The sequence below is a fragment of the Marmota monax genome, unplaced genomic scaffold (assembly GCF_021218885.2).
Source record: "Marmota monax isolate L192 unplaced genomic scaffold, Marmota_monax_Labrador192_F-V1.1 WCK01_AAM20220418_F8-fsc00009, whole genome shotgun sequence".
NCBI classification, from domain to species: Eukaryota; Metazoa; Chordata; class Mammalia; order Rodentia; family Sciuridae; genus Marmota; species Marmota monax.
This window is the reverse complement of record NW_026694710.1, coordinates 10,970,190-10,988,532: the sequence shown is the minus strand read 5'-3', so window position 1 is coordinate 10,988,532 and position 18,343 is coordinate 10,970,190. Positions and strand designations below refer to the sequence as shown.

At 34.2% G+C, this 18,343-nt stretch overlaps 1 protein-coding gene across 1 annotated transcript in view; it reads right to left on the bottom strand.

Annotated features, from left to right (window-relative positions):
* The window catches only part of Dhx15 (DEAH-box helicase 15), a 47,449-nt gene that overhangs the window by 14,592 nt on the left and 14,514 nt on the right, over nt 1-18,343 (bottom strand). Inside the window, exons 4-6 of the mRNA XM_046423706.1 lie at nt 9,420-9,579; nt 7,840-8,058; nt 2,576-2,743 (exon numbers count right to left, since the gene is read on the bottom strand). Of these exons, the coding sequence (XP_046279662.1) occupies nt 2,576-2,743; nt 7,840-8,058; nt 9,420-9,579 (547 nt within the window). The remainder of the gene's footprint in view (nt 1-2,575; nt 2,744-7,839; nt 8,059-9,419; nt 9,580-18,343) is intronic.

The following is an 18,343-nucleotide window of genomic DNA, read 5'->3' as shown; positions in this document are numbered from 1 at the left end:
TCAAAGAGTCTTCAAAGTACTGTGAAATCTCACTAACTATATTAGGTAAACAACTCCAAAAAGACTAAATACCACGGTAAAGGTTTGGCATCACTGCAAAAATACGCAGAGGACCCCTCCCCAACTGTCTTCTAATGGGACCCACTTTGATTTAGTTCAGTAATTACACTTTAACACAGTACAACTCAGAGCACTTGTGTTGCTCTACTTAAATAATGTTTGAACACAATAATGCATTTAGGTTAAGCTAGTTTGGATTTTTATTCTCTAGGGAACTCTGTGGAGTTGCCCAATTTAAAGACATTAATTTATCTGCTTGTACACCAAGCTATCTTCAGATTGTGGATCATTAAGTCTCCCTTTAAGACTATAGAACCATCTTCACATGGGCCATTTCCCTTTTTTATTGAGCAATCTACATTCTGAGCCATATTATTCAGCAAGCTATAGGAAAGTTACAGAAAATCAGCTATGTGTGTAGATAAAATTAATGAAAACTAAGTATTTTAATCAAAGACTCATTGCTGGATTTAAATAACACCAATTCTATAGAACAATAATTATAAGTCTTGGGATGCCCAGAAGAAGAGATTTACCAATAAGTATAATTTTAAAATAGTCTCCTAGAGTTTTTAGTTTACTGAAATACTTGAACAAACTTTAAAAAGCATCAACAGGTAAAAAACACCCTCATACAAATGCATTACCGTATTCTCAACCTTTCTCAATAGTTAAAAATTGCAACCTACTACACTATTAGTCCAATGTTAGAAGCTACTTAAGTGCTCAAATGCCCCCAAAACTTAACTTTCACATAGCCCATATTTAAAAATTCAGTACAAAAAAAATTGTTGTTGGTTCTACACAATCAGGTTACAGAATTTATTCTGCATAAACAGAATGAGGAATAAAGAATAACAATGCCTTATAAAAGGTACATAAATAGGGGCTCAGTTGGTAGAATGCTTGCTTCCCATACACAGTCTTGGCTTCGATCCACAGCACCACAAAACAAACAAACAAAAAAACACCATAAAATAAAGCTATAATTACAAATATTTCGATGTTATTTTATAAACTCTATTAAATATTCAATTTGTTCAAAAACTTGCAATAGTCTCATAACCTATTCTATGCTAGCTGTTATCTTATGTTTGTTAGGAAAAAAGTAAACCATTTTACAAAATAGTTATATTTTGTTTTCTCAGTAAAAAGCAAGAGCGTAAACCTCTAAATGTTCCTATATAATTTTAAATTAATTATGAACATCATGGTGACAGTAAACACTTCTAGTAACTGGCACAGTAACATTAACAACAGCAGAACCAAGCCTTAGCCCTTACTCCTCTACTCGCTTAAGGTGACTATTATAAAAGCTGCAGCGTTTTAAACAGAAATAAGAAAACAACTGAATAGCAGTTCCTCCTGGTCTACCTCCTACCTCTTCCCACAATCCTCTAGCACCTTTGCAGCTCTAAATAGGACTGTCAAGTCCTAAGCCTACTGTTCACCTCTTCATCTTGCCTGCTGGTCAGTGCCTAAACAGAGCATGGGGCATGTTTCAATTATCTCAGGGATGCAGTTACCCCCATCTCAGCCGGGCAGCCATCTTGCCCAGTACTGAAAAATTGTGGACTTGATGTTTAGATGCTCCTCCATGAGCTAGCCCTGCATGAAAAAGTTTCACTGGTGCTTTAACAAGCTGGGGCTCAGAGTGTCTTTCCCATCAGAATGATGTTCTTCCTTACTCTCACTCCCCCTGGAATCACGACAAGACTGTTCTCAAACCATTTGATATAGTTTAATCTTCTTTGCAAATTTATCAGATCCTCCAAATCTCAAAAACTAAATAAAAACAGCTGCTGTTTCAAACTGGCACTCAGCTCTTCAATTTCCCAACAAAGTATATGAGAGACAGGGTTGGAATAACTTTGTTCCCTTCCCTGTGCCAAGCACACATTCCTCCCAACAGGATCCAGACATAGTTCCTGCCTTCAAGGAACCCATGTATTTATGCAGTGTGATTTGTGTTAGTGCTATGAAGAGTTCTGTGCAGTGTCAACACTCCACACCTATATCTGAAAATTTGATTAAATCAGAAAAATAAGTTAGAAGCCAAAACACCACAGAATGAAGTGCTTAGTTTTACCAATCATTCACTGAATGGAATAAAGTACTTGGCCACCTTCCCCTTCCCCTAACCAATCTACCATTTGTTAAGGAGGAACTCCCTACGTGGGGAGAAAGAAGTATATTTTCTTCTGCTATGGTCAAAAGATATATACGGGGCTGGCACTGTGGATCAGTGGTAGAGCGCTCCCCTAGCATGTGTGAGGCACTGAGTTCGATCCTCAGCAACACATAAAAATAAAATAATATTTTGCCCACCTATTACAAAAAAAATATTAAAAAAAGAAGATATATACACTCCACCCAAAAAAATTTTATTCTATTTATTTTTGAAATGAAGATTATTTTGTTGTTTCACCCAAATCACAATTACCCACAGCATAGCTTGATATCTCACAAGTCTTTTTATATTAATGAAATATTATAAAGAATGTTTCTTTGTTACCTTTCTTCCAATGGCTCCATTCTGTTTTTTTGGAGGTGGAGGTTCAAAAATGCGTTGCTGCTGCTGGGGTGGAAGTGTAGAGTACAGTGGAATGATTTTAATGTCACCAACTTCAGGACCCAAATCATCAACCTCGCGCTTTATTCTTTTACAGGCTTCATCAATTTCCTACAAAATAAGTTTTGAGTCTAAAAACAAAAATACTGAACATTTCTATGCAGTTTATTTTAAGTATATGATGTGCCAGATACCCTATTTTCAATGTATTGAAACTATTTTAGCAAATTTCAGTGGGATTTCCAAAACCACTTCAAAAATGCTGATTTCTCTATTCAATTGAATATGTAGCTACCTTATTTGCATTCTACACCCCTATTCTTGAAGAGTCAGATTTCCTAATTAATTCTGAACAAATTGTACTAAAATTGAAATTTCTCACCCAGGAATATTTAACTGCACTTGTGACCTTTTCAATTTTCACAATCTAAAAGAAATTGATGTGCTAGATATTTTAAATAAGCCAATTAGGCTTTAATGTCACGTATCACTAATGCAATTATATGCAAGATTTGTTTCATTGTGCCTAATGAGAACAAACACCTTTACAGTACCAACATAGATATTTAAGAACTAGGCTAACCCAAATATCTTAGGGCAGCTTCAAAATTTCCCCTATCACCTAAATCTATTCCAATGCACTTGTATTCAAATCAAAATTTAAACGGAGGAGACATAATGAATAATACTGAGAAGAAGGGAGGAGTGGCCACTTTAGGGATGGTTAAAGGGTTTAACATATGGAGGGTAGAGTATACAGGGGGATAAATGTTACCTAACCCTTACTGAAACAATAATTCAACTTGGAAGAAAGAACATTAAGGTTAGGGTTAGGGTTATTATAATACTATAAAATAGTAGGTAGTCTAACCATTGAACAACCCAACCTGAGACTATCCTCATTAATTATCTGTTATTCATAAGACAGAATGATTCAAAGAGGGGGTAATTTCAGGTGATTTTACATCAAACTAGAATTATTTTCCTTAAAATGACTTTAAATCCAAGTACAACCCTGCATTAAAGAATACAAAGTTCTTGGATATATTAAGAAAAACATTGTTTTCACCTACCCCAAACATATAACTTTATATATCATTTAAGAAAACTGGTATCTGTCTCAAAAACTGTGACACCAGAAAAATCACTACAAAGAACCCGATATTAACAGTGTCCTCTAAGATCCCAAACTTCCAGGAGAAAATGAAAATATAATGCTATTCATCAAAAGAACATTAACAAAGGAAACAAGTATTTACAAAGAAAATTGCTTTCGAATGCTGAATCTAGATGAGAATGCCCCCTGCTGGTACACAAATACAAAATTAAGACCGCTAACAAATTTTTTAACATAAATACAAAAATCACACTTCCAATATTTAGAGTATCTGCAATTGTTAATTTTACAAAAAACACAACTGGAAAATAAATGGTCAAATGTCATCTAACATCCAGATTCCACATCTTAAAAAATTAACAGCCCAAATCATATATTTGCTTTAAGACACCAGTATTTTAGATAATTACAAATTGGAACTAATGTGTTCAGCCATGTATGGAGCTAAAACAAAATGTTGACATCAGGGATATAAATAATCCTCTGAAGTGAAGGAAAAAAATCCATATCACTTGTGTTTTTATATAAATAAGGTTCTAAACAGTTTTTAAAATTCCACAATACACTTTTCCTCAAGTTTTAACCATTCTTAGTCAAAACTATCAGTTTAGAATGCCATTAAACTCTCCTACAATCATCAGAAAGACAGAAATGGCAGATTCCCTTCCCAATCAGTAGCCATCTGCTTGGTCATGAAGAGTTTCTGACTCGACGAAAAAGACTTTCAGCTTTACAAGTATGTTAATTAAACTGGAACTTACTTACGAATTCATTAAATGCTGAAAAAGCATATTACTAAGAAAAATTATGTGCTGCTCAAGGAATGAAGGATCTGAGAATCTTCAGATCTTCAAGCATCCACTTATAAATATTTGGTACTGCAATTACAATCTCCTACCTGATCCAGTAGTATATAACTTGCCTGAGGACTTCTATCTTGATAACACTTATCATAGGTCCAGATTGATTATTTATTATTTTGCACTAGTGGAGATTGGGGGAGGAGGGGACAATCTTCCACTGAGTGACATCCCCTGTTAGAGTCTGTAAACAAGTCTGGATGGCGCCTGGCATTTTGGCAGAGGGAGTGGTTTGTGAAGTAACGCCAGCGAGCCATTAAGTGTGGAGATTCCTTATTGGTTGACTGATATATCTAGTTTATGCTAACTAAGATAAGGTGTGTGGAATGTATAAATACCTGTTGTGTTGTCCTACAATAAATGGCTCCTACTCCTGCTGTATCAATCTACAAAAGTTGTTCCTCACCCCCCCCCCCCCCGTTATTTTGCTGCAGGCGGACTGCGGCAATGCCCATACCTTTTTGTTTTTGAGAAAGATTTTCTAAGTTGCCAAGGATAGCCTCAGACTTGGCAAATCTCCTGCCTCAGCCTCCCAAGCCAATGGGATTTTTTAGGCATATGCCAACACGAACAGCTTAAGTCCAAATTGTATGCACTGAAATAATAAAAACATTCTAGATTTCCAATTTTCACCAATTTAAACTGGATGCGTGCTCTCTCCCACATTAGCTCAGATGAGTTCAGGAGCACCATTGTTTTCAAAAAGGGATTAAAATGGTAACGTCTTTAAAAAAAAAATCTTTCAAATTTCACAAGATTACTAGATTTCAAGGAAGCTCGTCAAATTTATGAAGGCAAGTACCAACTTCCCAGAATCTACCATTTAACCTACCAACTAAAAATACCAAAGTTTCACCAAAAAGGGAGAAACAGTAATGTTTTATTTATCTTTATATCATATCTACTAAACAAAATCAATAAAATCCACCTTCTTCCCAAAAGTCTCCAAATTCAAGACTAGGCATCTAAAGAGAACTTCACACAGCTATAGTTCACAACTACAGTATCACTTTATTTTGTGAAAGACATACTCCAGTACACATATGAAAACCACTGGGAATACTGCCTTTGTTTCCCCAGCTAGAGAAACCCTTTGAGGTCCTTACCATGAGGCTATCTGATACTTCTGATATGCTTGGTTATCTGCGCATAATGACTACTTTAGTCATTTAAGAAAATACACTATGCACTTTGAAAGAAGTGATTTAGAGATCAGACACAAGAGGACAAAATGAGTACCTCAAAAATGAGTTACAACATACATGTCATTTATATGCCATCAAAAAAAAACATTTAGTACTCCAAAATGTAAGGAAATTTCCTAAGCAAAATGCATAGAAAGGATGACCAGTACACCAAGAAGGTAACTCTGGGAAACTGAATTTGCAACACACCTATTTTCCAAAAGGACAATTATATTTCTCTACAGGGAATGACTCTGCAACATCCTAGGGGATATTTTGTAATGTCTGCAGACATCTGGTTTTCACAACCAAGGGAAGAAATAGTATTGCATCTGATGTGTAAAGCACTGATATTGATGTTCTATAATACATATGGCATCCACATCAAGAGACCGTGCTCTAAAGAAAGGAAATTAAGGCCAACAAATTATAAATCACAAATGATCAAGACAAACCAGAAGAAATCCAAAGATTAAAAAAAAATTACTCAACATTAATAGCTCTTAACAATGACATCTGCTCAAGAATTGTCTACCAAATATCCCTGTAGAATGTGAACATAAATGAGAATTCACATTTACTGCAGAGATGTTGTTGCTTAGCAGACCTTTGGTATCTGAGACAAATGGCAGCAATTTCTCTTAACAATGTTTAGGCTGTCATTATCGTATCATAGGCATCATACTATAAACTATTCCTGTGGAAAAGTGACCCTTAAACCAAAAGGACATAAAAATGGCCCCAGGAGTTTACAGAAGATGCAGATTCCTACATTTCATCCCCAAACTTCATCTGTTAGAGCAAGTTTGGAAAAGAGACAAGTATTTGCTTTGTTTTAAAAGAATTATCTTCCAGAAGCGGGCAATCTACCACACCTGAGGAAAAAAAAGTTCCAGAAGAGAAGCCAGATCTTTTGGGGTGCCAAAACACATTAAGTTTTTCATTCATCTAAGATCTCAGTTGTCAGGTTCCTTTATCAGAGATAACCTTTTAAAAATGCAAAAGCAATTCTTAACCAGTGGGCCATGCAAATACAAAAACAGGATGTGGGTCAGTTAAGTGTTAACTATTTAAACTTAGACACAATTAAAATTTAGTCTCTCCTCATACCAGCCACCTTGAATTGCTCAAAAGCCCTGTTTCTTGGTGGCGATCACAGTGAAAAATGCAAATATACAATGTTCCCAGCAGTGCAAAAAGTTTTGTTGGACCTGCTCTAGACCCTGACACTAAGACCTGAAGAAAAGTCAGCACCACCAGCATGCTTCTTAGAGGCAGGCTCTCAGGATCCACTAAGACCCACTGAATCAGAATCTCCAAATTGTCTAAGTGATTTGCATGTACATTAAAGAGCACATACTAGAAAATTCTAGTGCATTCTAGAAAATTCACAAAACTCAACAAAAAACTTTAAGAAACCCTTTACAAAAACATTTTCTAAAATTGCTTTATCCAAATAGTTTTTCCTGAACTTCTTTAGCCACTTGAGAACGTCAGAACCCATGTCTAAAAACACCCTATTGGAAGAGTTTAGAACACAAGACAACTGAGATTTGTATCTCAAAATGAGGTAAATTCTAAAGAAGACATGCTATCCTCACAATTCTCAAAGAGTACATGGAAGATAAAACACAAAACAAGGTTTTTTGATGACTGATTGGCACTTAAGTGTACACACAAGCTAAATAACTGATGAAGACTGCCTGAAATCATAGGAGCTGTGATGCAAATTCATGTCCCAGTTTGCTGGCCTTTCCAAAGTGAAGATACAATTTGCTAAATCTTGGAATTCTAAAATCATTTAACACTCAGGATAATTAACCCTAACACAAAAGCATTAGTGGTTTAAAAAGTATTCCTAAGAGTAGAAAGAAAAACGGTTACAAATTTTATATATTAATTTTATATATAAAAACGGCTACAAATTTTATATATCAATATGAAGGAAAAAAAGGTCACAATAAGGAAACTATGGTAATATATGCCAAATTGTTTAAAGTTGCCATTTAATAGAAATGACAGGCCAAAGGCTAATAATAACGGTACCTCTTGACCAGTTAAAAAAAGTAGAAGATCTCCCTCCTCCTCTTCACACATATGTATCTGGATCACTGTTCGAATTGCTGCTTCAAGATAATCTCTCTCTGGTTCTGGAGTATAAAAGATCTCAACAGGATGCGTGCGGCCAGGAATAGTTAAGAGAGGACAGTTATCAAAGTAAATCTGGAATTTTCCCGCATCCAGAGTAGCACTCATAACTATAACCTGAAAGAAAACAGTAAATTACTTGAGTCACCTTTAAGCTCTTTCATGGCCTCAAAGAAAAAAATAGAAAAGTACTGATTTACTGTTCTGTATACAGTTATAAAGAAAACTGTAAAGATCTTTAATAAACCACTTTAAAAATGAAATACAGAAAGACTGAGGTACAGTAAAAGCTTTTTATTCAAAGATATTTAGAAATATCTAGTTAAGTAAATAAATTACAATTACCTTGAAACAATACCAAATGAAAGTTTGTGAAAGAACTAGTGGAGAACCACATTAATGTCATGATTATTGCTACATTTATTCAAACAAAACATGTTTCCACGTGAAAAAAAAAAGAAAATGCAATATTAACTAGTGGACCAGGTGTAAATTTTCTCAGTTCTTCCAAGTCATCTTTAATACACACATCTTTAAAAAAAAAAATCCTAAAATAAGCAACGATCTTCTATACTTGTTGTACAAAGGCAGAGCAAAAAAAAAGTCTTTTCAGGTACAGAACTTCATGATTATGCAGTCACACCCCCATACAAATCATATATCATATAAACTAATAAAATTTTACTGTAAGTCTCCCTCATACATCATTCCACTAGAATTCTTAATTTCTTATTTTAAATGAGATTTCTCCACTGAAACCCTGACAGCTCATCCATAATTTTTAATAGTGATAGTACTTATATGGTGCTTGTACAGCACACATACTAACAAGGAATGGTGAGATGATGAGTTTTAAGTTTCAAAGTATGGTACACGCACACAAGAAAGCAAAGGGGGGAACTTCCTAAACTTTGGGTCAAAAATGTAAAAAAAAAAAAATAAATAAATAAATAAATAAATATATATATATATATATATATATATATATATATATATATATATAAAAACTATTCAGACAGTTTTAAGACTTTAACATAACAACACTGGCCAAGGTACAAGTGGTAAAGAAGGGGTTTAAAAAAAAACAACAAGATTTCTGAGGAGCTGATTGTCCTGGATGTTCATGTTGGAAGATAGACATAAATCTGAGGGATAAAAACTGATCCTTTAAGGTCTCTGCACTTAATGATGAATAGAGTGACTAGTATGATCAAAAAAACAAAACAAAATGTTAGAATACGAAGAATCAGATGGGTTAGAAATTAGAAAGATTTGGTTTTAAAGTACATTACTAAAAAGTAGGAGAAATATAAGTTAAGTCTAAAATGAAGCCACATCAAAGCAAAAACATAGGCAGTACTTGGACATTACTTTTAGAAGTTATTTTTTAAAAGAGCTGATTAATGATCAGGATATTTCCCACTTTAATACATGCATACGCACAAAATGAACTAAATGGGTAAAGAAAAGTACTTCACCTTTAAGTCTGATCTCTGTCTTACAACTTCTTTTAAAACACCCATGAGAATATCTGTAGCCAGTGTTCTTTCATGAGCCTCATCAAGAATTATCACACCGTAACGTTCCAGGAGGGGATCGTTCATGGCTTCACGAAGTAACATCCCATCAGTCATATACCTATATTCACAAAAAACATGTTGGTCAAGGTTCATTTAGGTCATTTTAAAAGAAAACTTGAAAACAGAGAGATGAAACAAAGAATTTTGGTAAATAAAAACTAAACTTCTTCAACCAGGTACACTGATGCACACCTATAATCCCAGTGACTTGGGAGTCTGAGGCAGGAAGATCTCAAGTTCAAAGCCAGTCTCAGCAACTTAGCAAGAACTTGTCTCAAAAAAACGAAAAAGGTGTAGCTTGGTGATAAAGCATCCCTAGATTCAACCCCCAGCATGGGTGGGGACAAGGGAGGACAGGACTTTCCCCAAAAAAATGTTATTCTTTCACGATTAATTACAAAATTAAGCTTCAAGAGAATGTCTTAAGAGCACACACCAAACAAGCTATACATCATAAAATCTTCTCAAATACTGCAATGTACTGAAAAACACAAAATATTCCTGATTATGGAAGGCAATGACCACACACGTTTCACACAAATGCCAAATTGGACACTTAGATATAAATGAATATCTTAAAAATAATCTTAGACGTAAATATTCATCCTGCAAAATAAAACCAATAAGCCATTTTCAGTTGCTTTAAGACATCACACCACTAAAATGTTACCACATGCAAATGCACATTTCAAAAAAGTAAAGCCCTAACAATTCTTAACAAAGCTCACAGGCTCAGGTTCTTGGTTGAAAGGGGCTCACAGAGAATACGTCTACCATTTTTTCCCACCTGAAAAAACACCTTAATGAAGCATAAAAAGAAATCATTCATAAAGGTTTTAGGACTGAGGGGCAGCAACAGCACTGTGGAAATGCTGGTACATAAATGGAATATAAAAGGCAAACAACATTAAGAATGATTAATGAACCAAAGAGAGGGAAACCAGGATTAGGAATGGCTCAAAAAAAGGCAGTTAATATGGAATCTAAGCATCATAGGAAAAGCACCATGTAAATTAAGTATCAGCCATTCATTCCCAGTCCATTCCACTCTGCTAACACTCATACAAAACAATTATATCCTCCGTTTGGCCCATGGACGAAACACAATACGCCTTTAAATGCTGAATTCACCGTTCATTCAGTAAATAAAAGCCCATGATTTTATTTACAGATTTAAAAGCAGTAGAAATTATCTGAAATCATCATTTATGACTTCATCCTCTGGCTCTTTTTTCATGATTAGTCTAACCTAATCTTTCATGAGCCAACTTGATATTTTTAGCTAATGCCATCTGCTGGAGCAGTAAGTTCAGCAAACTGGCAGGCAGTGTACAAGAGAAGTGAATCCCTCTCTTTACTCCACTAAAACTTAACTCTAAATTTAACCAATTTTTGGGCAAACAAGTCCATTTCGTCCCAATTGAATATTTCCTATCTTCTACTTTGGTGGTGTTATTTTTTAAAAACCAACAACCTGGACTAGGTAACCTGGACTAGGTAACCTACAAGATTATTTTATTAAGATTGTGAAAGAAAAAACACTGCCAATTAAAATATGACTCAATGCCTTAAAGTCAGTCCAACACAGTGCATGAGTCAGCTACACTATGGCCTCTAGATCCTTTGGAATTTCTTTGATCTATTTGAGGACATTTGGCAGTTTGTACCTTTGGATGTATTACTGACACAAGGCGGGCAATCCTCTTGCGCATTACCTCAATGGCAAAACATAATCCACTTGTGGGTAACTTCCTTAGTTTCAACAGAACTAATTTGTGGCTTTAAAGAATAAATGTTTGCATTCGAGCAAATACTATTTTGCCCAAATACTAGAAAATTTATATCCTATCACTGTTTCTCAACTTTCCAGATACTAAATAGCTAGCTATTCATTCAACAGAGACTCCTAGGGTAACATTTTTGAAGGCATTTTAATTAGCTAATTCAGTACGTGTAGTCCCAATAACTAACAATACTCAAATGAAGCGATAACATATACAGCCAGATCAAGTGCAAGCATTCACAAGCAATGGGAACCACCAAATTGCCACAAATTATAATGATCCCACATAAGATATGCATCAATTTGGACTTTAAAAATGGGGGAGGGGGAAAATCACAAAACTAATAATACAACTTGAACTTGAAAATTTCTTAAAACTCTTTAAAAAACCACTCTTTATTTTGATCTTTTTTCCCCTGCCCATTTCTCAAGCGTTAGGCAACCACAACATGGAGATACACAGAAGCATAGCCATTCTTCTGCATTTTTCCTAAGAGGACATGAACATCACAAATCAGTTAATGGAACTATTATTTGCCATGCTTTAATCAACAACCATGTTTATTATAAGTACTAAATTAAATGGTCAACCACATTCAAACCCTGTCTTTCAGATTCCGGAGAAAATTCCTAATGTTTCCTCAATGTTAATTTGATTAATCACCCAGTGATACAAACCATGAGATGCTGCAGTTAAATATCTCCTACATCACAAAATATGTGAAGTTTACTAACAAGTGAAGCTTGTTGTCTGAACAACAGATTTTACAAAAAATGGCAGTTCTAAGGTTGGAAGGTCAAGAGAGTCAAATGTGCTCTTCTTTTCCAATGAAAACATCTGAATAATAGCAGTTAACTTTTCCAGAGTCTCAAAACCAGTTAAATAGCTTATTAAAACTAGTTTATATGTTATATTGATTCCCAATCTTATGTGTGCTATGATAGCACACTCCTACACTAGCACACTTGTCCTAAAACCTAATATAAAGGAACACACCTACATGTATGTATATCAACAAAAAGGTACCTATAGAAAGATATGACCAAGTTCTAACCTCTGGTACCTATGAATGTAGGTCAAGTTAAAATCTTCATATGAGATTGCAAACATTTATGGTGCTCTCTAAACCCAATCACACATATCCTTAATGAAAAGAAATGAGAGGGAAATGTGAGACACAAAGAGTAGCCAGGTGAAGATGGAGAAAGAGACTGGAGATACATAAGGCAAGGAATAACAAGGACTGCTAGTTGTCATCAGAAGCTAGGAAGGAATCATGAAATGAAAGGCTGTTCTCTCAGGATCTCCAGAAGGAACCAACTCTGTCAATGCAATGCTTTTGAATCCCTGGTCTCTAGAATTTAGAGAATAAATTTGTTAATTTAAGACTAAAGCAAGAAAAAAGAGAGTACTTGATCATTTGCTATACTGCTAAATTTAAGAAACCCTTTGCTTGAGAGAGAGAGAGAGAGAGAGAGATCGAGAGAGAGAGAGAGATCGATCTGACACATACCACATAAAAGACCTAACAAGGAAGATACTGGTGGTCCTAAAAGCCACAGACCATTTCCCTATACCTAAGTCAAGTTTTACTACCTTTCTTACTAGTAATAAATATTTACCCAGGCTAAAAGATGAGTCATAATTCTAAAGTTTTAATAATGGATAAGTAAACAAAAATGCTACAAGACAACCAAACTTGAAATGATCTATTCACTTAAAGACATACAAATTATCTGCAACTTATTAGAAACAGAAAACTTGTGCCTCACCCGATTTACTTAATCAAAAATTTTGAAGGTAAGGCATAGCAATCTGTGTTTTAACAGAACTGTTAAATTCTATACACTAGACTAAGTCTTAAACTCTTGCTAATGTTTAAGACTTAGTCTAAATTAATAAAGTTAAACAAGAGGCAGATTAAACAAATAGATGCCTACTGTAGCATCAGACTCCCTTGAATTAACTCATAATTCAAATATTCAAGCACTGTTTAATTACTGAAATAAACCCAAAACTCAAAGTGCTCATAGCACCAACCTAGCTTAACAGTATTCCAATCACTACATGCAGAAAGAGTAACTACAAGCTAACCAATTCTGATCCAGCCAGATGACATCACCAATTCTGAACAAAGCATAGTAATGCATTACATCCTTCACATATATTATTTATAATTTTGAACTCATGTATTTTTTAATTTTTGAAACATCCCATTCCTTTGGCTTAAGGAAAAATCATAAACTAAGAAAAACATTCATATTTTTCTAATTGAAAATCAAACAAGGGCTGGGGATATAGCTCAGTTGGTAGAGTGCTTGCCTAGCATGCACAAGACCCTGGGTTCAATCCCCAGCACCACAAAAAAGAAAAAAAAAAAAAAAGAAAACCAAACAAGTTATTTAAAAATTTAATAATAAACAATATATATATAAATTATTCCTCACTTTAGTGTCAGTGATTAAATGTTGCAACTATGAGTGGAAAAAAATTAACTATACAGGGAAGTAAGCCTCAATAGCTCAATGTTATGTTATTTGGTATAGGTGGCAAAAGGAGTGGTAAGAGAAATTACCCTAAACCTTATGAATTCCTCCCCAACCAAATCCAGATTGGGCAAAAATGCTTAAAATAAAAACACAAAAGTAGAATATAAGAATTAAATAACTTAAAACAAGCTTGGGCAGGTTATGTTGTAAAGCGTGGGACATCATATAAAGCGGTAAGTTCAGTACTTGATCAAAATCAAAAGTTTTTTCATTACCTGTAAGAAATAAATGACAACCTGGTCAAAAATTGTAATTTATATCCAAAATGCTATTTTGTTAAGAGCTTCTACAAATCAGTAAGAACCAACCACAGAAAGATAAGTAAAGAAACCAAATACCAAATTTTATCAATTGTGTGATACTGTATGTTTTGTCAATTTTCTCTGAAATTTGATATGCATTTCAAAATACCACCTTATAAACTGCTGCCAACCAGATAGCAATCCTTCTAACAAATGAAAAAAGCATCAGTCTCAGATCCCAAAAGATATACATACCTATAAGATGCTCAATTTCATACAAAAGAAATGCAAATTAAAACTATAAGGAGACTACATTTTTCACTTACAAGATTGACTAAAGATAAATTTTACTAAGCTATATGAGGAAAGGCAAAGAAACAGACACTCATCTGCTCATTCCTTACTGGTGGGAGTAGATAAAATCTTCATGAAGGGCAATCTAGCAAAAGCTGATAAAATTCAAGCAAAACCTTTGATCCAACCAATTTCACTGAGGGAGTTCATTTCACATATGCCAATGTGTAAAAACTGTCCATACGAAGTTGTAAGAGGGTGCTGAGGACACCAACTGTTTCTAATAGCAAAAATTACAAAATATTAATCAATCAGATTAGTCACACTAGAAGACAATAAAAAATGCCAGGCAACCATTAATAAAAGAGTGAAATAACTTGATATTACTGTTCTAGAAGAATCCCACAGCACAAAAACAAAAAAAATCTGTTCTGAAAATCCTAGTTAGTGCTATTCCCATACTGTCAAGAGTTTGGTTGCCTTTCAAGTATAGACTCTATTCTGGTATAACTAACTATGCAGATAACTCAAAATTGTATCTAAAGATCTAAAACATGCATCCACATCACCCAAAGAAATTATTGGATGACTTCAAAGGTTGGCCATTTTCTTACTGATTTGTAGGAGCTCTTAACAAAATCAGCACTTTGAATACTAAATGCAATTTTTGACCAGTTTCTCATTTGTTTCTTGGCCATATTGTTTCGGATAATGAAACTTGCATTTCAATCAACTACTGAACTTACCACTTTTATGACAAATTACAAATTATTACATTTGACATGAAATGATAGCCTCTAAGCACAGAAAAGAGAAATTCTACATATGAACCTTAAGTATTGCATACTTTAGAAAAAATGAAAAAGATGAGCCTCTCTCACTCACATACACACACACACAAACTATCAAATGTGCAAGACAATTCTTAAAGATTGGAAGGGGTCTAGAATTCTAAAATTTCAAAACTGAATTCTCTCTCCTATTCCAGAAAAGCAACACTTATGTACTTTTTTAAGTATTCCGAGTTAAAATCCACCTTAAGAACCAGATTTTTTTTTTTTTGGAGACAGGATCTCACTAGGTTGCTGAGGGCCTTGCTAAAGGAACTAGATTTTTTTAGCAAAACGGAATTCTAAACAAAGAGCCCACACTCAACAAAATGATGTTGACCCAATATTAATAAACTGATGTATAGATAAGTTTTATATTAAAATAAAAATAAACATTTAAGGTATATATAAATTTTCTATCTGCCACTGAGTTTTTAGATTAACACACTACATTATAGTTAACTTAAATATGTATCAGAAGACAGAATGGTTACAGTCAGGCCCCAAGGCCCCAATTTAGGATGGTTTGACTTTATAATAACAGGCTTACTGGAATGTAAATTAATGACATAAAAGATAAACTTTGATCCATGTGAACATAGCAGTTTATGAAAAGACATTTTGTTTTTGAATATTAAAATCTCCTGATTAATAGCCTAACCAAGGTATAGGCATTCAGACAAGGCACATTTATTTTATGTGTATGTGTATATATATCACAACCAATTAAAAAAAAAATCAAACCACTTCTTTGGATATAAATATGTCAATGAAGACTCAATGTATTTAACACCGTATTTCTGGTGAAAAATAAATATTCTCATCATAATGATTTAAATCATAATTCATACCACTGTTTTCCATAATCAACATAAGGACACCATAGTAGTTCAAAGTGACTCAGCATTTCAACAGGAGCCATACATTCCTATGGATGTTTTACATAGGCTCAAGTTCAATTTGACATATTCTCAGCAACAATATTACACTGTAGGAGCAACACCAATCACCATAACCCCAAAAGCACCATAATACTGATTACGGTAAAAACTACTGTATGTAAATGGTCACAAGAAAGATGTGGTATTTTGAACACCTTGGAATCTCTTGTTTTACTGTTCTAAATATAATAAACTAGACAAAAAGAATATATCAAATACCCTTTATAATACGTATGGATTCATTCTTAGCTAAAATGTTAAGACACCAGAACTTAAACCTCTGGTATGACCAACAGCTAAAATATATTTAGTTATGTTTCAGAGCCAGACACCAAATCAAGCAAAAAAAAAAAAAAAAGCATAAGAAATCAATGATAAAAAGTAAAGCGACTAAATTTTTTCCCAACATTCATTTCCAACTCTTCAAACTTTCACAAGTGTTGAAGGAAATGCCTTCACCTTCTCCACAGCACTTACAGAAAGCTGAGATGAATGTACCAATTCTGTTCAATATTTTCTAAGATGTCACACTGTGCAAAGAAAGCCTTCTAAAATTAATCCCTTACAAGTGTATACGTTTATACACAAAATTTGAATGTAATAAGGAGTAGAAAATCAAGTTAACATCTGATGAATTAACAAAAGCCAAAAAATTTTTACTTCTAGGGTAATAACTTTCTTGTTTTTGTTTAAGAACTGCTTAAAGTGGTAACCAACCACTTTGATTTTTTTACTCCCATAACATAATTGCTATACTTGAATGAGATGTTCAATAAATTAGTTTGTAACTTGTCTTTAAATTACCACACCTGTTTTCACTTCTGACCTCCAGCCCTAGAAGAATATATGGTTTCATTCATTCGACAACGTCAAGTTTGAATTCAATTAACCCTTCTCAATTACAATTCAATTACTGTGTTAAAAGGAACTTCATTAAATTGCTTTTATAAGTTCCTTTCTTGTTTTTATTAGCTAATTAATAAGAACCAATAATTTCTCAAGCTGGAAATCTCCACTACCAGCAGCAATGGTGGGTGAAACACTGCTAACTTGAGTATCAGAAAATTATTCTTAAGGGTTACATACAAATTAACATGAATCTCAGAATAACCCCATAAGGTAGTTATTATAATTTCCATCTTCTGAAAAAGCAGTAAGTACAGGAAGGTTAATTAACAGTCAAAATCATACTGCAGAGCTAGGACACAACTTAGGTACTGTGACCCCAGAGGCAGTGTTCTGGGATCTACTTACTTTCAGTTCTCGTCTCAAATCATCTATTTTTAATATGAGGGTGCCTGTTGAACAACCACTCTGAAATTCTGTAGTAGTCCTTAAACAGAACTGCTTCAGTTTATTGTTTCCTGGGGAACAAAAAGAATCTGCCAGGGACATGAAAGAATCTGCTATGGCCATGCCTTACAATGACAGTGCCCACCTTAAAGGTTAATGCACCCTCCAGCTCTTTACTGTAGTAGTGTTTTTATTAAGCTCGTATTTGTTAAAATACTCTGGTATTCTCTTTCATCTTCTTACCTACAGAGATTATTTTATTTTATTTAGATTAAAAACAAAGTCTACATGTTTATGATCCAAATTGTATGGAAACACGTTCTTCGGCTGGTCTGTTCAAAACTTATCTCACTCAAGCTTTCCAAGGGACAGTTTATCACACCCTGAAATCCCAGACTGTTCATCTCTCTAGTCATTCAATTACATTTCAACCGTATCTTCCTGTCTTTACCTTTTCTTGCCTTTTTAGCAGTTTGCCCTGAAGTTACACACCAGATAAACATCTCAAGGTGGTACACAGTCTTACAGTGCTAACACACATGTTCTTTAAAACCTGCTCTGGTTCATAAACTTTATCTCAGATGGGGTCCTTGGTGTTGTAAAATTCCAAATTTCAAATGAATCCAAATGGACAAACTTAGGCAGGAAAAGGCAAATTAGATATACTATACCCCATCTTCACAAAAGAAATTTTAACAAAGTCAGAGAAAATGTCTTTTCATGAATTATCTATCCATTTGTCATAACTATGCTTAAGTCATCCAAATTCTACAACACAGTGACAAAATTTCAAACTCCTGTTATGACTTTAACTTCCTCAGATTAAAAAGGAACAAAAGTTCTATTTGTTGTGTGCATGGCAAGTATACACAGATACAGACACAAACCC